General features: G+C 41.3%; 1 protein-coding gene across 6 annotated transcripts in view; it reads left to right on the top strand.

The window, feature by feature from the left end:
• LOC105476745 (EF-hand calcium binding domain 5) overlaps positions 1-25,395 on the top strand; it is a 177,873-nt gene that overhangs the window by 128,013 nt on the left and 24,465 nt on the right. For all 6 annotated transcript variants that reach the window (XR_011615568.1, XM_011732934.3, XM_011732922.3 and 3 more), the window contains 8 exons: positions 843-920; positions 1,019-1,111; positions 2,629-2,843; positions 4,500-4,656; positions 14,188-14,477; positions 16,037-16,206; positions 16,698-16,926; positions 19,087-19,239. Coding sequence is in view for 5 of the 6 variants with exons in the window: in XM_011732934.3 (XP_011731236.2) it covers positions 843-920; positions 1,019-1,111; positions 2,629-2,843; positions 4,500-4,656; positions 14,188-14,477; positions 16,037-16,206; positions 16,698-16,926; positions 19,087-19,239 (1,385 nt within the window). In the remaining variant the exon portion in view is untranslated. The remainder of the gene's footprint in view (positions 1-842; positions 921-1,018; positions 1,112-2,628; positions 2,844-4,499; positions 4,657-14,187; positions 14,478-16,036; positions 16,207-16,697; positions 16,927-19,086; positions 19,240-25,395) is intronic.

Here is a 25,395-nt window from a genome sequence, read left to right on the forward strand (position 1 = left end):
ATTGCTTAAGCCCAGGAGTTCAAGACCAGCCTGAAAAACATGGCAAAACGCCATCTCAAAAAAAAATTAGCTGGGCATAGTGGCATGCACCTGTAGTCTTGGCTACACAGGAGGCTGAGGTGGGAGGATCACCTGAACCTCAGGAGGTTGAGCCTGCAATAAGCCATGATTGCACCACTGCACTCCATCCAGCCTAAGCAACAAAGTGAAACCCTATCAGAAAGAAGAGAGAGAGAGAGAGAGAGAGAGAGGAAGGAAGGAAGGAAGGAAGGAGGGAAGGAAGGAAGGAAGGAAGGAAGGGAGGGAGGGTGGGAGGGAGGGAGGGAGGGAGGGAGGGAGGGATGAAAGTTCTCAACTTAGGAAAGAAAGAAAATTGTATTCTGGGGTTGTTAAAATGTACAGTAAGAACAAATCTTTTACTTATTAAATTGTGAAGAAGGAAAAAGAAACTCATGCTAGTTTTTCTGTCACACCTCAAACTGCAAAAGTATATGTACTATCTTCAGTTTCAGGCATTCACTAGGGATCTTGGAACATATCCTCCCAAGTATAAAAAGAGGGCTACTGTATAGTAATACCTAGCTGTTAGGGTGGCTGGGAAATATAGCCCTCATTTTGCATGGCCAAATTGGATACAATAATAGCTTTTGCTACAGAGCTGCTTTCAACAATTCAAGTTATTAATTTATTCACTGTGGTTGATTACGACACTACATATATGGGAAAGTACTTAGAGTTTTTTGTGTTCTATATGCAAGGCATTTCTATCACTTATTAACCTTAGAATAGCTAATGGAATATGTAATGTCTAATTCATAAGCATTTTCATTTGTACCTTTTAGAAACTACAAAAAAGGAAGTTCAGAAAGACAAGTCCTGTGAACCCAAGTCCCAAAAAATAGAAGGAAAGTCATGGTCAGGTAACTCCTCATTTAATCCTCCTTTCATTTATACCCTAGAACAAAAATATTGTGAAAGTGAAGTTTGATTGGCTGCGTTATGGAATGTGTTTTTACAGGTGAATTTTTTACTTGCAACTGGAAGATGAAGTATGTCACATTTGAAGATGAGGAACAGGCAAACTTAATCTATGGTAACTCCAGGTTCGCAGGTACATGTTAACAATGAAAGTAGGAAGAATAGGTGGCAGTCCAATAGATGGATTTAATTTACTCTGGTACTCGATGATAAAGACTGCATTTAGCTAAGGCAGAATGGGAAGGTGTTCCTTGCATTATTTTGTCCGTAAGCTGGTGAATCTAAATATATACCAGATAGATGTATTTGGTGGTGGTATACTATTGATGGTGGAATGTGCTATTGATGAGTGCTCTTCTGCTTTGAAACTTATCGTATTAGTATACATTTTTTAACCATGATATGACCCTACCACCACTTTAAAGCTATGATCTAAGCATACAGAGAAAATCAGATACTAGATACTAAAACTCAATAGAAATCATTTCAGCTATGCCTTTCCCTGGTAGGGCCACATCTAAACATATGAGACAAGTGAGAATCTTATCTTGTTTTTGAAGACTTACAAAGAAAGATCTACTCAGCAGAGCAGAGTAGTTTCTGGCTTTCAGACAAAGCATGTCTTTAACAATGATTGTTCCAAAAGCACTCATATTTCACTAACATCCTATTATATTGTTTTGGCTTTCACATCAACAAGTTGTAGAACTAAATTAGATCAAGATTATCTTCTTCCTACCTGCAAATTTTTCTCTCATTTAAGCCTCAAATAACAAACTTTCTATTCTCAAATTTTCTGGTGAAAATGCATGGCATTGGTCAAGCTCTTGCAGCCTGCTAATTCATGTTGTTGTTCTTAGTCATCTTTATATCAATTTTGCTTTACCGATGTATATAAAAATTGTGAGAAATCATTTGTTTGTCACATCAAATCTCATATAGAAGGGCATGAATGATTGAATCAATGAATAAATCAAATGGAAGTCACTTTGCTGACATTTTATGAAATGTACTTCATATTATACTATTGAGCTAAAAGGTAAATATAGTAGTCAAGACTCTTGGAGAAAGGAGTTATGGTGGTGGTATTTAGTAATTTATTTAACTAGAAAGTTCAGAGTGCAGCTGTTTTCAGGCACAACTAGATTCAAAGGCTCAACAATAGCAACAGGATACTGTCTGTCTGCCTCTGAGCCCTGTTTTTCTGTGTCACTTTCAATTTGAGACAGTTTTCTCCATGCTGTGACAAAAATGGCCATGAAAGCATCTCTAAGCTTATATTCTACTAGTTCAGCAATCAGAGTACAAAAAGAATGATTCGTCCCTAATAGTTCTTCCAAAAGTTCTAAGGCTAACTCTCATTGGCCTATAGTAGGTTACATTGCTATCATATATGAATTGTTAGCTGGACGTATATCACATGACCATCCATGGCACCAGAGTGGGAGGCACAGTATGACCTGACTCATCTGAACTGACAATGGAGAGATGTTTTTTCCAAAGAAAAAAGGAGGATGCTGTCCTCCTGAAGGGAGCATGGATTCCTGACAGGCAAAAATAGCAGGTATTCATTACAATAGGCACTCATTTATTTTCCCTAACTGAAAGACTTGTTCACTTTACTGTTTGGTAATGTTTCCTGCTTGATAGATTTACACTCAATTATCAGAAATATTCAGTCCTGCAAGGAGGTAAAAGGCAGAACTGCCTTCAATGGAGTTTCATTCAATCTGCTCCAGTTTGTGCAACTCCTGGAGACATTTGTTGGTGAAGATGCTCCCTTGAGTGTCAGCGAGACTCTCACCTCCTTTTTTAAGGAGGGCTATGTTGAAACAGAACAAGAGAAAATGAATGCCTTAGAACAGGTGGGTAGTATTATTTATTAATAATACAAATGAGGTCACTATTATAAGTAAATCTCTCAACCTCAGTTGCTCCTGATATGGCTCATGTTAAAAAATGTACAACCAAACTGATCACTTTATTTCAACAAGTATAGCCGTTAAAGATTCTATTTTATCATCAAATATTCTAAGATCACACCCCAGAGAACTCATTCCCTTAATAATAACATGATTGCTTCTGGCAGGAGATGGTTTATTGTACAGCTTTATTCTTTCTCTGAAGGTTGACAAGCAGATATGGATATATGCAAAGATGTGTGTGTGTGCATTATACGCCTGTGTGTGAGTGTCTTTATGAGTACACACACCTGGGGTATGATTATGGCTGAGTATATATTTTTACTCATGAGCACCCAGGTAGTACATATTTCCTAAGAACTTACTACTTACTTGGGTGACACATTAGCTTATATGAACAATTTCTTGTCTCTTACATGAAATATGTAAATTACTTTCACTAAGCTTTTTCAGTAATCATCAGCCCTATGAGTCTTTTCAGCCTAATTCTAGACAATTCCCTTTACCTTCTCAATTCCAGTTCCTCCTACTTAATCAAAAGGTATATATTCATTTTATTTTTGCAATTAGATCTATCTAGACATTAATTCAATTACTATCTCGCTAATATAATTAGCCTAGTGAAAACTCTAAAAGATAAATAAAATTAATGTCAAATATAATCAATCTTAAATATAAAAAAAGAATTTTTAAAACACAGCCATTTTTCATTATTTAAACACTGCCATTCATTCCCCTTCACTCAAAACATATTCCTTAGGGCCAGGTGCAGTGGCTCATGCTTGTAATTCCAGTGCTTTGGGAGGCTGAGGAGGGAAAATCTCTTGGGCTCAGGAATTTGAAGTTACAGTGAGCTGTAATTATGCCACTCTATTCCATCCTGGGTGACACAGCAAGACTCTGTCTCTAGACAAAAATAATAATAATTTTAAAATCCCACTAAGAAGTCAGGCAGAGCACTCTGTGTATTTATCACATTCCTGAACAACTAGAGAAGGAGTGGAAAAGAATGGTCAAAGATTCTTAAGGTTTGTAGAAGAAATTTGCACACACACACACACACACACACAAATGATTCTTAAGGAATACTAATGCAGAGAATGCCTGTTGTTGTTCTTTTTCTTCAAAGCCAGTCAAGTTTAGCAGTGGGAGGTTGTATACCAACTTTAGTTGACACTAATGTTAATAAGTTCTGATAACCCCCTACCATGGGACCAAACAAGAATGTCTGTTTTGTTTTGTTTTTGTTTTTGTTTTGGCCTAGAGGTAAAACAGAGAAATGGTATTTAAGGGATTAAAATTAATCACTGCATTTTCTTTTCTAAAAAATTGAAAAAAAATTTTTTTTAAGACTGAGGTCTTGCTATGTTGCTCAGGCTGGTATCCAACTCCCGGCCTCAAGTGATACTCCTGCCTCAGCCTCCTGAGCGGCTGGATTTACAGGCATGCACCACTGCTGAATCACTGCATTTTCCATTAATATCATGCTTAGCCCCAAAGTAAACCTGTTTTAATAAAAGATGCTGGACTTTTTAAGGAATAAACACTAGCACAATGAACATGTATCTTCTGTGCTTTATTATCCTGTTTGTATCCCAGTTTAGCCAAAATGCTTTCCAAGTCCGACGGAGGCTTCTTCTAGAAGCCATCTTTCAGAAGTGGGACAGTGATGGCTCAGGCTTCCTGGATCTGAAGGAAGTTGATGAACTCTTATACACATACAAGGAGGGAATGGAAAAAGAATCTATGAAGAAAGGTAAAATATAAGAATGTTCTTATTTAAATTGTGGTAATTAACTTGGCTTCAAGTTTCCCAGTACACATATACAGTTAAAATACTGGTTATGCTAAAGCCACGAGATAACCCTTCATGTCTCCTAGTATGGCTATACATTTATCTTATTTATTTTTAATTTCTAAAAATAGAGATGGGAGTCTCACTGTGTTGCCCAGGCTGGGCTCTAAGTCCTGGGATCCAGTGATCCTCCCACCTCAGCCTCCTGAGCAGCTGTAACTACAGGTACCCGCCAACTGTGCCCAACTCTGGCTCTAACCTTTTAAGTGGAAAATAACAAGTGTTGGCAAGGATGTGAAAATATTAGAAGACTTATGCATTTGTCAGCACAGTCAGAAGTGGAATATGTTGCAGAATGCTTTGTCCAAAATCTTAAATCTATATAGTTATATTCCTTCTGTATACCTGGCTACTCTCACTTTTAAGATTAAAAGAACCCAAGCCATTCCACAGTTCTGCTTGTTCTCTCTTCTTGTTTTATCTCTTTGTCTTCACTGGCTTACAAATTTCTCTTCAATTTACTAACTTCTTATTCTCCTTAGTGACTTTTTATGTATTATATTTGTCTCTTATGACCAATATTTACCAGTCAAAAGCCACTAAAATTCTCATTCCAGTATGATAAATTCCTTTCTTCATTTTATTAGATCTTAATTTAAATTATTTTTCTCTTCACTGGGTTTAAAGATTTAGCTGGCTAACTTTGGTGTACCAGATTTTCAGTTTTTAAAGTATATAGTAAACAAGGGAAAGAACTGTCAAGGTTAGTTAAGTTCTTCAGCCCTTTCAAAAATCATTGTATTGGTTGAGCTTCAAATGTTCCTAAGTTTATCAATTGTCATGTTCTCTTCAGTAACTGTGTCTTCTACAAATTTTACATTATACTACCTGGCTTGTCTTACGATATATCCAAAGAGAATTTACTTAATGAAATTCCAAAAGACATAATGATGTGATTTTCACTTATAAGATGGGCAAATTTCATAACACAAAGCCACATCCTACAGAGAACACTAGACAGTAGTTATAGCAGCTGGGTTCCAATACTGGATCTTCACTAAATGATCCTGTGATCTTTGGCAAGTTCCTTAACCTCCATAGACCCAAGTCTCCTTGTTTGTAAAATGAAGGCTTTAGATATGATGAATCTTAGAATTTAAGGAACCTAAGGGTAATGTTATAAGGAAGTCCCATAGATTAGATGATATGGAATCCAATTACATGGAATTATATGGAATCATATATATGAGTAAGGTATAGCAATAGGGACAGATAGATAGCATAAAATATGAAGGATTAAGCCCAGCAAATGAGAATAAGGATAGCAATGAGGAGGCAGAATCTGCTGCCAGATAAAAATGTCTGCAAACAAGAATAATTATTCTCTCCAAGGGCAGGCTTATACAAAATGACTCTCAATAAACACATATTGGTAGCCATTTGGTCTGAGGAGATGATTGCTGAGCTGATGGCAGTATGGAAGAAGAAAAGCAGATTTATCCTCTTTAAAAAGGAAGATGATTCTAAATTTCAAGCATTGCTAATAACTTATTGGCAAATCTTCAAACAGCTCTTTTGTTTGTTTGCTTGTTTTGCTCTACTCTTATTGCTTCTTTGTCCAAGATTTAAAATTGGGATTTAAGTAGCATAAAATCATAGGATTAGAAGTTTTTAGAAAGGTTTCTGCTGGTGTCCTCAAAATGGAAGATTTCTATATGGAAGAGGAAACTTGAAACTTTTAGTCTGTCATCCCCCTTCCCCCCCAACCTTTTTTTTAGAGACAAGAGCTCACTCTGTTGCCAAGGCTGGAGTGCAATGGCATAATCATGGCTCACTCCAGCCTCTATCTCCCAGGTTCAAATGATCCTCCCATGTCAGCCTCCTGAGTAACTAAGACTATAGACGGTGCCACCATGCCTGGCTATTTTTTTTAAGACAGGGTCTCACTATGTTGCCCAGGCTGGTCTTAAATTCCTGGGCTCAAGAGATCCTCCTGCCTCAGTCTCCCAAAGTTCTGGGATTACAGGTGTGAGCCACTGCACCCAGCCTCATTTCCCCTTTCATTCCTGTCTGATACAACCTAATCTTTTTGGGCAGAAACATCACAAATAAAAGCTATAGAACATGTGACCTGTCTGCATTGTTGAATTTAATGGAATAAGTAATTTTTTCTCCATTACTTTTCATAGGATAGCTATTAACATTATTGGGTTTGCCTTTTAATTTTCTATTTGAATGACTAAATTTGCTTGAATATGTTCATTTCTATTTCAATAGGACATTTAACTCTTTTATAATTAAAACATTTTAGAAACATTTATTTCAGTAACATCAGCAAGATGGCCAACTAGAAGCCCTTAGGGCCTGTTTCCCTCACAAAGACAAGCCAGAACAACAAATAAACAACTACATTAAGAAAAATAACTGAGGGAGAGTGCCATCTTGCCTCAGAGGAGTAGCAGAAATCCTGGTGAGCACAGAAACTCAAGATGGCCACATAGAGAACAGAAGGCAATGCCAGGTCTCTACTACCCCATCCCCCAACCAGGATCAGGTGGGAACTGGGAAGAACTTCTACCTATGAAGTGAAAGTAAGCAAAAGGATCCCAGCAGCCCCCATTGACACCCTGGACACCTACACAGCTCACTACTGGGGTCCCCTGCAGTCCTCACAGGCATTAAGCCCAGCTGAGGGAGCTGCCTCTAGACCACATACCTGTGCTCTCCCCGGAGAAGAAGCTGACACAGTGCCCTGACCCTTGTGGCACATGTGGCTACTGCACTACACCAACTTGGGATTGGAACTATGGCTGGAGTGTGTCTTTCTCAGGGGTGAGTAGTCACGACACCCCTTCATCCCTGGGGCTAAGCCACCACCAAACCATCTCAGGCCAGTGGCCCAGCATCCCCAAGCGGAGCTGCAAGCACTCTTCCACATGAGGCCAAGTGGAGGTGGAGTCACTCCATCTCCCTCTCCCCTCATTCCCTTGGGCCAAAGCTGAGACAGTACTTTGCCTCCTAGAAAAACAATTCATTGGCCACTCAAAGCAGTCATTCCTCCTCAGTGCCTAAGTTGAAGAAACTCCCTGCATCCCAAGAAATGGTGCCTTGGCCACCCCCAGCCCTGAACTGAAGCAGCACATTGCCCTCTGGGAATTGGTACCCTGGCCAAACTGAGCTGCTACACAACCCAGTGCTGAGTTGATGTCGTAACCTGTGTCCCAAGGAAACAGAGCATTGGCTGAACTAAGGAACTCTGCCTTACAGTCCAAACAACTCTAGTACCTGGCTTCTCTGGAGCTGTACTAGACCCCTAGAGTCTGAGTGGCTGAAATACCCCTCTCCCTGGAAAGTGGAGTCACTGCTATTCTTTTCCTTGTACTTCCTAAGGCCCGAAGAACAGCTGTGCTCTGCTTTTCTGGGTTACTTGCTGCCATTGTACCTGGTCTTACAGTGTCTTGGATAATGCTGAGCCCCACCATTCCATGGTCTTGTGTCACTACTACACAGTGCCTCATGCCCTGAGACCTGAGTTGCCTTTGAGTTTTATTTGTTTAGGTTCCCATATTGCAACCATATCCTCCTCCTGGGCCCAAACCTCCACAGCAAGCTTCCTCTCTGGAGTCAGGCCAGTGCTGTGCCCTGCCCCCCAGGGGTAAAATCACAGCTACAGCCCAGCCTCCTGGGCTCAAGCTGCTAGGACGTGCCTCAGAGTCACAGATCGTGTCTCTATGGGCAACCTACACCCAACCTTGCCACAGAAACCAAACCTGCACCCCAAGACTCAGGAGCCACAATAAGTTCGGGAGATCCTGTGCTTAGGACCCTAACCCCACACCTGCTCTGAGCAACTGCACCTGGAACCCAGTGCCACTGCAGCTGCTTATAGGCCATGTCAGACCTGACACCAAGAGGGATCCCCCTCAGCTAAGTTTCCCCATTGTGGGGAAAACAAGAGTAGGAGGACTCCAAAAGCCCTCAACTTCAAGGACATTAATAACATATGCCGCTGCTGCTGCTCTCACAAACTTTCTACAGCCAAGGCCACTGAGGTGCCCACAGGTATTGCTGATGTTGAACACAGTTAAAGAAACTGCACAGAGACCATACCATTTCACCTATCTGGAAACAGTGTCGCCACATCCATCCCAATGAGCACACAAAATTTCAACTACAGGTGAAAATCTTCCTCCATAAAAGCCACTCTAGAAAGTTTGGAAGAGGCAGTTATTCCACCAAGTACACAGACATCAATGCAGGTACACAAGAAACATGATAAAGCAAGGAAATATGGCACTACTGAAGGAATATAACTCTCTAGTAACAGACACTGAAGAAAGGAAATTAACTAATTGCCAGGAAAGGAATTTAAAATAATGGTCTTAAGGAAACTCAACAAGACAAGAAAATTCGATTGACAGTTCAACAAAATCAGGAAAACAAATCCCCATATGAATGACAAATTCAACAAAGAGATGGAAGTCATAAAAAAGAAGCAGACAGAAACCCTGCAGCTGAAGAATTCAATGAATGAAATAGAAATACAATAGAGAGTTTCACCAGCAGACTTATTAATCAAGCAGAAAAACTAATCTCTGAACTTGAAGATAGGCCATTTGAAATTACCCAGTCAGAGAAAGAAAAAAGAAATAAGAATGAAAAAGAGTGAAGAAAGCCTACAATTATTACTATTAAGTGAACAAATATTTGTATTATGGGACTTCCAGAAGGAGAAGAGAAGGGAAAATATGTTGAAAACCTATTTAACAAAATAATAGCTGGAAACTTCCCAAGTCTGGGGAGACATATGGACATCCAGATCCAGGAAGCTCAAAATTTCCCAAATAGATACAGCCTAAAATTCCTCCCCAAGGCAAATTAAGGTCAAATTGTCAAAAGTCAAAGACAAAGAGAGAACTCTAAAAACAGCCAGAGAAAAGTATCATATAAGGGAAAGCCAGAGAAAAGTCACATATAAGGGAATCACCATTAGACTAACATTGGAGTCCCCATTAGAATAACAACAGAATTTGTTGCAGAAATCTTATAGGCCATAAGAGAATGGGATGATATATTCAAAGTGCTGAAAGAAAAAAAAAATTTGCCAACCAAGAATAGTATATACAGAAAAACTGTCCTTCAGAAATGAGAGAACAATAAAGTCTTTCACAGATATGCAAAAACTGAGGGAAAGTATCACCACTAAACTGGCCTTACAAGAAATGCTCGCCGGGCGCGGTGGCTCAAGCCTGTAATCCCAGCACTTTGGGAGGCCGAGGCGGGCGGATCACAAGGTCAGGAGATCGAGACCACAGTAAAACCCCGTCTCTACTAAAAATACAAAAAATTAGCCAGGCGCGGTGGTGGGCGCCTGTAGTCCCAGCTACTCAGGAGGCTGAGGCAGGAGAATGGCGGGAACCTGGGAGGCGGAGCTTGCAGTGAGCCGAGATCGCGCCACTGCACTCCAGCCTGGGCAACAGCGTGAGACTCCGTCTCAAAAAAAAAAAAAAAAAAAAAAAGAAATGCTCAAGGGAGCCCTATATCTGGAAGTGAAAAGATGATCATCACTATCATGAAAACATGCAAAAATATGAAACTCACTGGTAGGGCAGATATACAAAGGAGAAATAAAAGAATCAAATCCTATCACCAAAGAAAACCAGTACACTGCAATACTAATAAGGGGGAAAAAAGGAACAAAGGATATACAAAACAACCAGAAAACAATTAACAAAATGACAGGAGTAAGTACTCACCTATCAATAATAGCTTTGAATATAAATGGATCAAATCCCCCACTTAAAAGATATAGATTAACTGAATAAATTAAAAACATGACCTAACTGGCCAGGTGCAGTGGCTCATTCCTGTAATCCCAGCACTTTGGGAGCCGAGGCAGGTGGATCACAGGGTCAAGAGATTGAAACCATCCTGGCCAAAATGGTGAAATCCCATCTCTACTAAAAATATGAAAATTAGCTGGGTGTGGTGGCACGTGCCTGTAGTCCCAGCTACTTGGGAGGCTGACGTGGGAGAATTGCTTGAACCCAGGAGGCAGAGGTTGCAGTGAGCCGAGATTGCACCACTGCACTCCAGCCTGGGTGACAGAGCCAGATTCTGTCTCAAAACAAACAAACAAACACACAAAGAAACAAAAAATGACCTAACTATATGCTGCCTAGAAGAAACTCGGTTCACCTGTAAAGACATATGTAGACTGAAAGCGAAGGGATGGAAAAAGATATTTCACATGAATGGAAATGGAAAGCAAGCAGGAGTGGCTATACTTAGACAAAACAGACTTTAAGTCAAAACTGTAAAAAGAGAAAAATATCATTATATAATGATAAAGGGATCAATTCAGCAAGAGAACAACTCTAAACATACATGCATCCAACATCAGAGCACTCCAATATTATAAAGCAAATATTATTAAATCTAAAGGAAGAGATAAACTCTAATACAGTAATAGTTGGAGACTTCAACACCTTACTCTCAGCATGGGACAGATCATTTAGACAGAAAATCAATAAATGGGACAGATCATTTAGACAGAAAATCAATAAAGAAACATTGGATTTAAACTAAACATTAGACCAAATGGACATAACAGATATTTATAGAACATTTCATCCAACAGCTAGCTGCAGAATACACCTCTTTTTTTTCAGCACATTTTCATGTGGATGCCCTTGTCAATCCACTCAGGCTCTGACTCCTTACGCTGAGCTGACCCCCAACCTATGTGGATGGCCCTTCCATGTAGACACCCTCCTCACACTATTTAGGTTCTGACCTCCCAGGCCAGGCCATCCCTCGATTTGGAGGCCCTTCTCACCCTGCTCAAGATTAAACACCCCATGTTGGGCGTCCGTCTCATATGGATACCCTATTTGTACTGCTTGGAATCTGACACCCAAGTTAAACCACCTCTCTGTAAGGCCATCCTCTTTACCCACATGGACCGAAGATTGCCCTTCCACATGGATACCCTCCTCGCCCTGCTCAGGCTCTGACAACTCTTGCCCGGCTAACCCTGCACAGATTTGGGCCCTGATATCCTGCTTGGTGCCACATTGACTTCACCTGACCAGGAACAGATGCTTACCTTGCTCTGCCCCACCTAATGACTTTAGGATCAAATTGTTCAAGGAGGCAAAAGAATGAAAGGGAAAAAAGAAGAAGAAAATGGAAGATGAAGAATCCACAAGGCACTTTTAATCTAATTGAGGATTGTACTAGTTAAGATCCTTTTGGCTCAAGTAATAGAGAACCCAACCCAAAGTGTTTACACATAAGAGGAATTTATTGGTTCATACAATGAAAAAGTCCAGTACTAGTTTAGGACACAACTAGATTTGGGAATCCAAATAATGACATTAGGACAGCTGTCTGGTTCTTTCTCTTTCTCTTGCTGTCTTCTGTTTTAGCTGCACTATCATACAGCCTCTACCTTTGTGGTAACCAGGTCCAGTTTCACATGCTCACAGTTTCATTCAAGTCCAATGGGAATAAAAAAGAAAGTATCTTCTTCCTAACCATTCAATCAAAAAGTCTGGCATTCGTCAGTACTAAACCAACCACTCTGGCTAAAGGAATAGAATGTCATGACTGGCTTAAGCCTGAGGCACATGCTCCACCTCTAGAACTGTGAATGGAACCCCATTCAAACACATGACCAGAGATGGAAATGAAGTTGCTTCCCCAAAGCAAAGTTAGAGATACAATTACTCAGAGAAAGGTGACTGGATGCTAAGGAGCAAAAAATCAATAAATGTTCAGCTACAGAAATGAGAAGCTCACACATGATATGATGTCCATAAGTGCCAGGTAGTATTTGTTAATTGTCAAATAAATGGTGTAGAATAGATGCTATTGTCTTTCAAGAGGAGGATAAATCACAACAGAAGTCTTCTTGAGGGAGGAGGAACTTTGAACTATACTTTAAAGGGGAAGGGTACATACCCTGTGACTTATTTATTTATAACAACTGTCAAAGAATCTTGCACATATGCACCAGGAGACATTTACAAAATGCTCATAACACTGTTCATATGAATAAAATACTGAGAATAACTTAAACACCCACTGATAGTAGACTAAATCAGTAATGATATACTCATATAATAACACACACTGGTGAAAATGAATGAATCATAGCTACAGTAACAACATGGAAAGAAATGTTGGAAAGATAAACAACAAGGAAGATACGTAGCATAGTGTTGAATAAAAAAGTATGTCCCAGAAAACTACACATGGTTTGATAACCTTTTTCTGAAGTTTATAAACATGAAAAACTGGCTGAGCTCGGTGGCTACACCTATAATCCCAGCACTTTGGGAGGCTGAGGGGGCAGATCATCTGAGGTCAGGAGTTTGAGACCAGTCTGGCCAATATGGTGAAACCCCACCTCTACTGAAAATATAAAAATTAGCCAGGCATGGTGGTGCACACCTGTAATCCCAGCTACTTAGGAGGCTGAGGCAGGAGAATCGCTTGAATCTGGGAGGTGGAGGTTGCAGTGAGCCAAGATTGTGCCACTACACTCCCGCCTGGGTAACAGAGCTAGACTCCGTCTCAAATAAATAAATAAATTTTAAAAATGCAAAACTAAACCACATATTGTTTAGAAGTGTGTGTGTGCATGTGCGTGTGTGTGTGTGTGTGCGTGTCAAACACATATATTGTTATGTAACTATAATAACACTGGGAAAATTAAAAGAAAGGTAAAGATAAAGCCAAATTCAGGATATCAGTGGGAGATGTGAGGAGGCAGGGAATGGAATAGGGCAGATCACAGAAGAATATATGTTACTGGTAATGTTCAGATTTGGTAGTAGGTTCATGATTATACAATTACAAAAATAGAGAAGAGATGTGAATACAGAAGTGTGCAAGACATGGTCAGGAACCATGAGTAGAATGGAGATACTGCAGCAAATAATTCCTATATGGTATTAGGGGCAGATGTGATTGGAAATAGACTGGATCCAAATATGGTAGGACTTTGAACCAGGGAATTGCCTAATGCAAGTTGTGTTTTAATTTAATTTTACAAACATGTATTGAGCATTTACTATTGTTAAGTCAATTACAAAGTGATAAAAGCTGGCTTTGGGGTTATGAAAGTATGAAAGAAGAGGAGTGGCCACACTGCCAAAGAGTAACAGGATAGAATTAAGTGGCTTATTGGATATGGAAGGCAAAGGTAGGGAAGGAATCAAAGCAAACCTTGAGGTTTCACCAGGCTAGGTGGCAAAATCAAAACAAAACAAAACAAAAACAAAGAAGTTGACACATGAGTCATGTTGAGTTCAGCATAGAAATTCATTGTAAAATATTCCATTGGGCTCAGAGATGCCTTTGATATACTTGGTTTTCCACTAGAGCAGTCGTCCAGGGCAGTTCATCGTAAGAGGAGAATGAAAATTACCCCCACCGATGAGTGAACTTTTGGTTAGTTCTTGGTTTTGTGTTTGTGTCTTTTAGCTAAACTACACATCCAATTTCCAAAGCCACACCCTGGTCACGAAGTGAGATTGTCTTCAAAACAATTTCAGAATTACATAGAATTGGTTGTATCTGAACTCAGGGGCAATGAAGACCGAGTTCTGGAAAGTGTTGTGGAATTTCTGATGAATGCTTTAGAAAGGAGCCACATTGAGAGTCTGAGGAATTGTGCCAGGCGGAAGTGGCTGCACCAAATCCAACGTGCTGCAGAGACAAGTGGAGTGTCCCTAGAGCCGGTGTATAGTGAGGCCTTTAAGGCCCTCACGCAGGTACGTTTTCTAAAGTGGTATGTGAGAGGAAACATCTCCTCACAGTAGGCGATGTTCAATATCCGCAAAAGAGGAGCATCCTGAATTCTCTTGAAAAATCGCTGGGTGCTGCTATAGATATTTTATTCATTCCAGTCCATTACAAATGGCCCGAAGCCTAGGAGACGCGCAACTGGAGTGACTGCTGGTTGACAAGATAGAAGCAGAGTAGAAAGGTAGAAAAGACAGATGTAGAAGAGATGTCTTGGGATTTCTAATTTCATTTCTGCTCAGAGTCAAATAAGCCTAGAATGGACAATAGACAGATTATGTAAAATATCAGTAACAAGCTGTACAAGCAGTTCAAGCTACATTTCCCTTGTATGGTATTTTGGGAGTCAGTTTTGAAAGGAACTATTTAAATCATAAACTCATTATCGAGTCTGACACCACACAGTATTTCACAGCATTGCCTAGAAGCAAGCTGAGACTACTGCAGAATCCTGTCACTTAGAACGCATGGCCGTGAGGGGCCACTGCCTACAGCCTTGCCACCTCCTCAGAGACTCCCAGGTTGCTGCTGTTCACAGGCAGAAACAGCATGGCTGCCTTCTACATGTATCATAGATTCCACTGATCCAGGGAACCTGTGCCAGTCATCTCAGCTAAGTAGCGACACTTGCTCAATGGAATCATCTCCTGAATGGCTGAATTTTCCAGTTAGTTGGAAATGGGGCACCGGGACCAAACAACCACTCAAGAAAAAGAGGCATTGTTCTAGCTTGCTTCAGAGATCTGTGGTATTGTGAGAGAAATCTCACTACACATTTGTTAATGACTCCATGATCTTGTATGTGGAAAGAAGGAATAAAGGCAAAAGAAATGGGCATGGAAAGCAAACCCAAATATATAGAAAGAGGAGAAAAATATCAGGGAAAGTGTCTCACATGTCCCCAATTTATGGATATGTTTAATGTATGTATTGACACATAATATTGTTAATAACATAATAATATTTTAGGTACAGAGAATTTGTAGTTGCAGAAATAGTAGTTGCAGAAAGTCTGCAATCTTGGGCCCAAAAAAAATCCTTCCTGAAATTACAAAGATCAAATATACAAAGTGTGTTAAGAGTTCCTTGAGAGCATTTTTTTTCACATTCACATTCACAGTTGATGGTCAAGAAATATGAGTGAAGTGAAGGCATATTCTTGGCCCAGCTCTCTAAAATCAACACTTTTAATAGAAACACAGACTATTTGACTATAGGTCAAAGAAATCCAAGTTTTAAACTTCTAAATTTGAGTAGACCTGAAAGTTCTCTGGTTTTGTTTTTCTTTTCCAGTAAACCAGGCCAGTTGGCATAGAGGAAACCCCATTATCCTCACTAAAACTCAGATTTAGGGTATAGCTATGGTGTCAACTTTTTCCTCACTGCCCATGAATAGTAATATATGCATTCTTTATTCAGGAAAATGAAACTGCTGGGGTCAGATGCATGAATTAACCAGTGAGGGGGACATGATTAGGGGAGTTCTTTGGCTGTTAGCAAACACATGGTTGGAAATGTTTTGCCGTAGGATGCTGAAGCCCATGGAAATAAAAAGATCAGTGCTCACATTTCCCTCTTAGAAGAAAACCTACTACTGCCTGAGAAAGGGAATGTTCTATTGAGGAATGTGGCTTGCACCTTAGATGATGCTCTATTTGTACTGAACAGAGTGCTCTACAGGGACATGAAAGGAATCAGGTAAGAACGTCTTTAAGAGGCTGGTTTTACCCTCCTAAAAAAATAATTCCCTTTCTAAGTAAACTGGCATCAAGATCCCAGCTGGCTGCTCAAAAGAGAAGTGGCTCAAGTCACCAGTGCTTCTGGAGTAGAAGCTGATGGCTTCCAGTCCTGGATGATTTCACCTATTTCTAGAGCCCGCTCTTTGGCAACAATTCGCCACACAGGGACTCTACTTCACAATATCAGTTCAATTATTTCTGCCTGCTCCGTAAGTTATGTCTCTGGAGTTCTGTTTATATTTGTTTTCTATGTCCACATCTAAGGTTTTTTTTTTTTTTTTTTTTTAAGTCTTTCTCAAGTCAGACCTCCAAACTGGTCATCTTATCGAGTCCACTGCTCGGTCATATAATGCCACAGATTGTGAATAGAGAATCGCTCTAGCTTCCTCCATGGTTTAATCTAAGTCTCTCCCTGTGCCTTTCTTCCATCCTCGTACTCTTTTTCCTCAGCTTTACAGTAGTGGATGAAGGGAAGCCGATCCATGTTCCCCAAGTTCAGTACCACGGGAACATCTTCTTCTGGGACCAGTCCCGTAATAAGGATGATTGTAATGGGTCATTCCTGGCTCTGCCTCTTCAAGATGCATATATGAGGATCTTTGGGGTCTTGGCTGTTGACACCCTTAGAGATCCCCACGAAATAAACATCTTTCTACCTCATGAGATCAGATTCTATCAGGTAAGTCATAGACGTCTTCAAGAGCAATGGTAGGATGGCCTCTCCTTCTTTTTTTTTTTTTTTTTTTTTTTTTTTGAGACGGAGTCTAGCTCTGCCGCCCAGGCTGGAGTGCAGTGGCCGGATCTCGGCTCACTGCAAGCTCCACATCCCGGGTTCACGCCATTCTCCTGCCTCAGCCTCCCGAGTATCTGGGACTACAGGCGCCCGCCACCTCGCCCGGCTAGTTTTTTGTATTTTTTAGTAGAGACGGGGTTTCACCGTGTCAGCCAGGATGGTCTTGATCTCCTGACCTCATGATCCGCCCGTCTCGGCCTCCCAAAGTGCTGGGATTACAGGCTTGAGCCACCGCGCCCGGCCGGCCTCTCCTTCTAATACTTTAAGAGTGAAACCTGAAATCCGACGAGAGTAAAGCTGTGTATACAGATAACATCATCATTCTTGCTCCTGTTCCCTGAATGTATGTTTCAGTCTTTTGAGAAGTTCCCCATTACTTATGGGAGGACTTTCAGCCTCAGTTGCATATCCATGCCTCAGCCTCATGTGTCCCATAGCATTTATCACAGGAATAGAATTTTATGCTATAGAACAGAAATCCAACCATTAGACCACTAAGACCCACAAAGCGGGAATGAACTTTTAGAAGGGACAGATTTGTGTTTTACTAATAGTGGTATCTATCTAGAAATCTTTTGTACTTTCTACAAATGGTACTAACTCTGATATGCATCCCCATAGGTCTTGATTTCAGTGTTATAATTTTTGAGGATGAAAAATAAAGAAAAAGGCCTAAATGTTTCTTGAGTATTCATGTTTTTTAAATTGGATCACAAAATGATAGGCACTTTTAAGGTCATGAAATAGCTAGACCATTTCTACAAGCATTTTTATTTAATTTGTGGATAGAACTTGCAGTAAAGGAAGATTGAAAGCCTTTATGGAGACAATGAACTGTGGACTATAGCAGCGAGTTAGGAACTTGAACTTGCTATGCCCTTATCATTTGTTGCCCTGTAAGCCTTTGACTCCTTATGTTTATTTACCATTATTTTTCACTTTCTCTTCCCATTTATTGGGTGGATAGTTGAGGAAAGTGGTAGAACCTCTTTCTCTGGACATATTTTTAATAATAAAATTCATTCTCATCTGACATGGAATTATGTGACGATATTGAAATGGAGGAGTATGAAGTTATCAGTAGGTGAAGTATATACAGTCTTGTGAGAGAGGTAAAGGCTTCTGGGTTACCCTTAGATGCCTTGAGTCCTAAGATAAAAGGCATATAATTTTGAAGAGTTTGTGATTCCTAGAGTTTCTTGACAACAAGCCCACATATGGGTTCTAAGGATTTCCCATCCCTTCTCTGTGGAACAGGGTCTTCTAATGCCTATAAGAGGACTATGTAATCTAGCACGCTGTGGGTCTTGGAACCAAACATGTCTTATACTGTTGATCTGATGATAGTGGCCATGTCTGCACAGATGCAGGCATTAACATTGGCATCCGATCAAGGCAGCTCCTACCCACCTGCCTAAGATTGGCGTTCGTTCTTGGCTTTTTAACATTTTTTTTCTCATTTCAAAGTTTATCTTGTTCCTTTGATGCTATTCTCTACTAGCACATATCACAAATTTCACTGGATGACTATCAAAAGCATAAAAACTTATGTGGGTCTCTCTCTTTACACCTCTGACTCTTTTTTTGTGAAACTTGCTCTGTTTCCCAGGTTGGAGTGCAGTCGTGCGATCTCCGCTCCTGAGTTCAAGCAATTCTCCTGCCTCAGCCTCCCAAGTAGCTGGGATTACGGGTGCCCATCACCATGCCAAGCTAATATTTGCATTTTTAGTAGAGACAGGGTTTCACCATGTTGGCCAGGCTGGTCTCAAACTCCTGACCTCAAGTGATGCACCCTGACTTGGCCTCCCAAAGTGCTGAGATTAAAGGCATGAGCCACGGTACCTGGCCTATGCCTTTGATTTCTTGATGATCCTTTTTTTATAGTAGAACCTGGAACATTGCCCTTTGAGGACTGCTGAATAATTTGCAGGAAGTAGATTATCAAGAAGTAATTAAATTACTGGTAAAGGTAATCCGATTACTATATTACTAATTATTTTTTCTATTTTAAAAAGAGTAGGCTATTTGAATTTTCTGTCTCTACAGGGTGTTGCCAATGTCTTTAGCACTGCCTATCACTACGTCCACAGCCGGGAGCACATTCTGCATATTGTGATCACTGGCATTGGCTGGCTCTTTGACGTCACATCCAGCATCACCTCCATCACTATGTACTTTGTAGAGCCTAGCCCAGCCCAGGTAGGCGAGGTTCAGTAGTGGTAGATCTCTCCAAGGTAGCCAAGTGTCTAGATGTTATTTCTTGCTAATATTTGAAAACCATATTAATTAGCTATTAGTCTAACTGAAGACAGATTTCCCAATACAAGACCCTTGATTGTGAGTGACAGGAATCCACCTCAAATTGCCTTAGCCAAAAGGGAGGATTAACTGACTCACGTGACCAAAATGAAGAAAGGGCGGGAGTCAAGCTATCTTTCAGGATGGCCAGATCTAGGGATTTGAAACCATCAGTCCTCTCTTGTGTTCATCTGTCCACCTCTCATGTTTGTTTCCCTCTGTACATTGGTTTTGTTCTTCCAGCTAAAGATTGGCTTCTTCCACAGAGCAAGTCAGATGCTTACTAAAAGCATCCAGTAAAAAGTTCCAGTTTGGAAAACCCAAGAAAGAAGACGGAGTCTCACTCTTGTTGCCCAGGCTGGAGTGCAATAGCGCAATCTCAGCTTACCTCAACCTCCGCCTCCCGGGTTCAAGTGATTCTCCTGCCTCAGCCTCCCAAGTAGCTGGAATTACAGGCATGCGCCACCATGCCCAGTTAATTTTGTATTTTTAGTAGAGATGGGGTTTATCCATGTTGGTCAAGCTAGTCTTGAACTCCCAACCTCAGATGATCCAGCCACTTCGGCCTCCCAAAGTGCTAGGATTACAGGTGTGAGCCACTGTGCCGGGCCAGAAAACTCTTTTTGACTTATACTGAGATATGTACCCCTGGCCAGAGTGTGGACTTTACAGTAATGGGCACCACTCACCAGAATCATATGGGTGGAGTGGGAAGGGACTAGGAGCTGCTGTTTTGGAAGGACTCAGTTATATGACACCAATTTTTTTTAAGCCCTCCTATCCATAATGTCATGAATTCTTGCTATTTGCTTTGCTTCTTTATACTTTGTGTTAGGATTTTGCATATGATGAGCGTGGGTGGAAAGGTTTTTCCTTTCAGAAAGGCTGAATGACTCTGGGAGGTGCTTGGTCGGGTGGTAGCGTCACCTGGTTGTCTCCCAGTCCCTTGGCTGGCCCACGGCAGGCATGTCTGCACTTCCCTCCGGGCTGTTTCTTTCCTTTTTCCCACCAGGTCCCTACTTCCCTCCCTCAGTGGCTGGCTCAATCTGATGAGGCCTTCGTCAATGAGGGCTGAATCATGGACTCTCTTGTGGGTTGGCCAGGCCATGGAGGCAGAGAATGCCTTGTAATTGGCACTGCTATTGAGGGTGTGGTTGGGAGCCTCCAAGGGCACTTAGGACTGGGGCAGAGCACCCTGTTTGAAGGGCCCCAGCTATAGTGGCCCTTCAAAGCACATGGGGTCCCAGGGAAGATTCAGAAGAATACTGTCAGGGCCTTAAGAGAAACAACACATAGGGCACCATGGAAAAGGCCAAAATAGCCCAAAGCAGTCAGCAAGAAGCATGACTTCAGCAGCTATAGGTTCAGAATCAAGAGTCCACGGACAAAACCACCAGGGTCACATCCCATCTGACCTGGACTGTCTTATGGTGGTGAAGAAGATCCTGCCAAAAGTCGGGGGAGAGAAGGGCCACCCAGCAGCGGGTTGTGAGTGAGATCGTGGTGGGACAGAGACCAGAACAGCCTGGCTAAGCTCTTTTCAAGCACTCAACGATCATAGCTTCCTCAGCCTCCCTCTTCCCCTTCTGCAGCCCCTCCAGATTCACATTTCTCTCTCTTTTCCAGCCTGCTCTGTGTCTCAAAAAATAAACCAGTATCCATGGGCTCTTTGGCCCTTTGGCTTCTGCTTGAGTTTGTCCAATGACAGCTGCCAACAGGACACTGGAGGGCAGAAGCAGAGTGCAACTGGGGCATTGGTGCTTCTGTCTCCCTCTCTGCCAGGTTGCTGTGGGTTAGCTGTGTTTCTCTCCTAAAAGCCACTTCACCTTTCATCAGGCAGTCCTGTCCACACAGCTGTCCTTTGTTGGTTCTGGTCATTGCTTCCCCCGCCCACACCCCATTTCCCCACCTCTTCAGGCTAAGAGTGGTAACAGCTCTTCCTTATTACCAGGTCGGGATTCTAAACACTGCCTTCGTAAATAGTTCCTTTATTGAACTCCCCTTAAATTACCCAGGTGAGGCAATCTGCTTCCTTGTGATACCCTGACTGATATGAATTATAAAGTAAATTCTGAGATACTCCCCCTCACCTCAAGCCCATGTTCCTGTAAGGTATAGAGTCATAGAGGAAAAAAATTACTGCTCTGTTAACAGTAACCATAGATGAATAAAAACAGATTCAAATTCTCTTAGGTATGAAATTCAGGGTATTTTTTTTTTTTTTTTTTTTTTTTGAGACGGAGTCTCGCTGTGTCTCCCAGGCTGGAGTGCAGTGGCGTGATCTCGGCTCACTGCAAGCTCCGCCTCCCGGGTTCACGCCATTCTCCCGCCTCAGCCTCCCAAGTAGCTGAGACTACAGGCGCCCGTCACCACGCCCGGCTAGTTTTTTGTATTTTTAGTAGAGACGGGGTTTCACCATGTTAGCCAGGATAGTCTCGATCTCCTGACCTCACGATCCACCCGCCTCGGCCTCCCAAAGTGCTGGGATTACAGGCTTGAGCCACCGCGCCCGGCCGAAATTCAGGGTATTTTACTTTATCACCCCAAAGCACCTCTGTCTATTTCTTTGGAGTACCTAACTTATTAAATAGGTAACTGTGGCAGGCAGAATAATGCCTTCCCCTAAGATGTCCATGTCCAAATTCCTGGAAACTGTGAGTATGTCACTTTACATGGCAAAAAGGATTTTGCAGATGTGATTAAGATTAAGGAATTTGAGATGGGGAGATTATCTTGGATTATCCAGGTGAGCCCTGGATCGTATGAGCCCTTAAAAACAGAGAACCCTTTCTGGTTGTGATCCATGAGAGACAGGAGGATGGAGGAAGAGTCAGAAAGATGGTGAGTTAACACCCCACTGCCGGTCCCGAGATACACAGGGCTGTGGACAAAGACCCAGGGCACTAAGGGCAGCCCCCGGCTGACAGCCAGCAAAGAAATCAGTACGGCAGTCTTTTATTTCCCTGGGGTCTCAAGAGAGACAAGTAGCTAACACGGGTGCCTGGTTTGCTATGTTAAGTCGTGGCAATGTAGGCTTTTGGAAAAATTTGAAAGTCAGACTGGCCGGTGATTTCTCCTTTCTACCTCATCACATTCCTTTTCTAAGGCAGTAAACAGACTTTCTGCTTGAATGAGAGGGAAGAGGAGGGGAGAGACTCTCAGGAGGAGAAAAATGTAACACTACAATTAATGTTTCACATCGCACATTTCCTAATAGGAAGCAAATTTTCTTTTACCTCAGGGATTTCAAAAATGTTGTCATTCTGGAACATTTTCCTCACTTCATCGCATCACCCTTAGGCCCTATATGAAACAAACTATAATTTTTTTTTTTTTTTTTTTTTTTTTTTTTGAGACGGAGTCTCGCGCTGTGTCGCCCAGGCTGGAGTGCAGTGGCGCGATCTCGGCTCACTGCAAGCTCCGCCTCCCAGGTTCACGCCATTCTCCTGCCTCAGCCTCCGAGTAGCTGGGACTACAGGCGCCCGCCACCACGCCCGGCTAGTTTTTTGTATTTTTAGTAGAGACGGGGTTTCACCATGTTAGCCAGGATGGTCTTGATCTCCTGACCTCGTGATCCACCCGCCTCGGCCTCCCAAAGTGCTGGGATTACAGGCTTGAGCCACCGCGCCCGGCCACTATAATTTATGTCAAGTGATATAAATAGTTCTTACGAAGTAGAAGGCCATGATTTTCTCCCACAAGAAGATCATTTTTTAAAGATATAATTTCTTCCAACAATTATTTATAAATTTAACAAAATTCCAAGAAAAATCTCAACATGATTTTTTAAAAACTTGACAAATGATTTTAATTTTCACAGGATAGCTAAGAATATGAGGGTTAAGAGAACATTTACAATCTTGGTCTGGAGAAGGATTGCTACTTACACCAAAGGTTGGAACAATTAAGGGAAGGTTGATACATTGACTAGATAAAAATGTAAAACTTTCTTGCACCAGAGTTATAAAGAAAATTAAATTGCATGTGACAAACTGGGAGAAATTACCATTTACCTGGCAAAGGGTTAACATGATTATACACAAATCAATGAGATTTTTTTAAAAATCCAAAAGAAGGCCGGGCCTGTAATCCCAGCACTTTGGGGCGGATCACGAGGTCAGGAGATCAAGACCATCCTGGCTAACCCAGTGAAACCCCGTCTCTATTAAAAAATACAAAAAACTAGCCGGGCGAGGTGGCGGGCGCCTGTAGTCCCAGCTACTCGGGAGGCTGAGGCAGGAGAAAGGCCTAAACCCGGGAGGCAGAGCTTGCAGTGAGCTGAGATCTGGCCACTGCACTCCAGCCTGGGCGGCAGAGTGAGACTCTGTCTCAAAAAAAAAAAAAAAAAAAAAAAAAAATCCAAAAGAAAAACAAGCAAAGGGCAAGTATACTTCGGGAAAAAAAAACCCATGCAAACGGTTTATAAACATGTAAGAAAATATTCAATTATTCTCAATGAGATAAATACAAAGTTAAGTAAAAGATAATTTTTACCTAGTAAATCGAAACTTTCTTTTTTTTTTTTTTTTTTTTTTTTTTTTGAGACGGAGTCTCACGCTGTTGCCCAGGCTGGAGTGCAGTGGCGCGATCTCGGCTCACTGCAAGCTCCGCCTCCCGGGTTCCCGCCATTCTCCTGCCTCAGCCTCCTGAGTAGCTGGGACTACAGGCGCCCGCCACCGTGCCCGGCTAATTTTTTTTTTTTGTATTTTTTTAGTAGAGACGGGGTTTCACTGTGGTCTCGATCTCCTGACCTTGTGATCCGCCCGCCTCGGCCTCCCAAAGTGCTGGGATTACAGGCTTGAGCCACCGTGCCCGGCCTGAAACTTTCTTTTTTTTTTTTTTTTTTTTTAGAGACAGGGGTCTTCCTATGTTGTCCAGGCTGGTCTCGAACTCCTGGACTCAAGCTGTTGTCCCATCTCAGCCTCCTAAAGTGTTGGGATTACAGGCGTGAGTCACCACGCCTGGGCCAAAAAATTTTTTAACTACAATTTGAAATAGCTGTTAGACATCTTAGAGGAGATATTGAATAGGCAGTCGGGTATAAGCCCTCGGTGTTTGGGTAGAAATCCAGGCTAATGAATAAACGGCATTTAAAGCCATGAGACTGGGTTACATAACATTGTCAAGGTATTCAATGCCGCTGAATTGTACACTTAAACAGATGGTTAAAATGAGAAATATGCTATGTATGTTTTACCGCAATACACAAAACAAAACACAAAACCATGAGACTGGAAGGGATGACTAAAGGAATGTGTGAGAAAAGAAAAAAAAAAGTCTCAGGACTGAGCCCTGAGGTGCTCCAAGTGTTTGGAATCACTGTGGCTCAAAAAATTGTACTGACTATGACCCACAGTATGAAAAACATTTTCCATCCTGACTCCTTACATGAACACGCGGGCACACACATGAAACAGAAATTTCACAAAAGAATACCTACTTTCCCTACATGTTATATTTTCTGATATTCTCTCTTTTATTTCATTCCTTGTTTTTTACAAAAAAAAAAAAAGTGTATGTCAAACAAGAAAAAAGGAAAAGAGGATAAATATTAAAGCAAAGGAGATAAACAATTTGCAATGGGAAAGGTGAGCATGGATAGATATTGGAGACGAAAGGGAAAAAAAATAACAAGCCAGAACCAGAAGAAAGAAAAGGAGGGGAAATATAATTGCAGCCTTTTCCCAAAAGGCTTCCTAGGAAATTTTACTAGGAGTGCTTTTCTCACTACTGAATAATTGCTGAGGGGCTCGCTGAATTTACAGTTTTTGGTCCGACTAAAATCAAATAAAGAATAAACTTAGTTTCAGGCATATTATTTTAAGCCGCTTATTTTCTGTATTATGCTTCTGATCTAACAGCAGGAGTGGTCAATTTATACAATTTTGGAGGGAAAAACAGGAAAGTTTTGGCTAAACATTTCAACCTAGATACACAGGGTGAGATTTCTATATATATATATTTTTTCAGTCTAGTATGTAACATTAAGTAACAAACCATGAAAGAAATAAATTTGGAAAGAAGCTAGAAGCCCAGTCGTCAATATGGGATAATCTT

The sequence above is a fragment of the Macaca nemestrina genome, chromosome 17 (assembly GCF_043159975.1).
Source record: "Macaca nemestrina isolate mMacNem1 chromosome 17, mMacNem.hap1, whole genome shotgun sequence".
Lineage (NCBI taxonomy): Eukaryota > Metazoa > Chordata > Mammalia > Primates > Cercopithecidae > Macaca > Macaca nemestrina.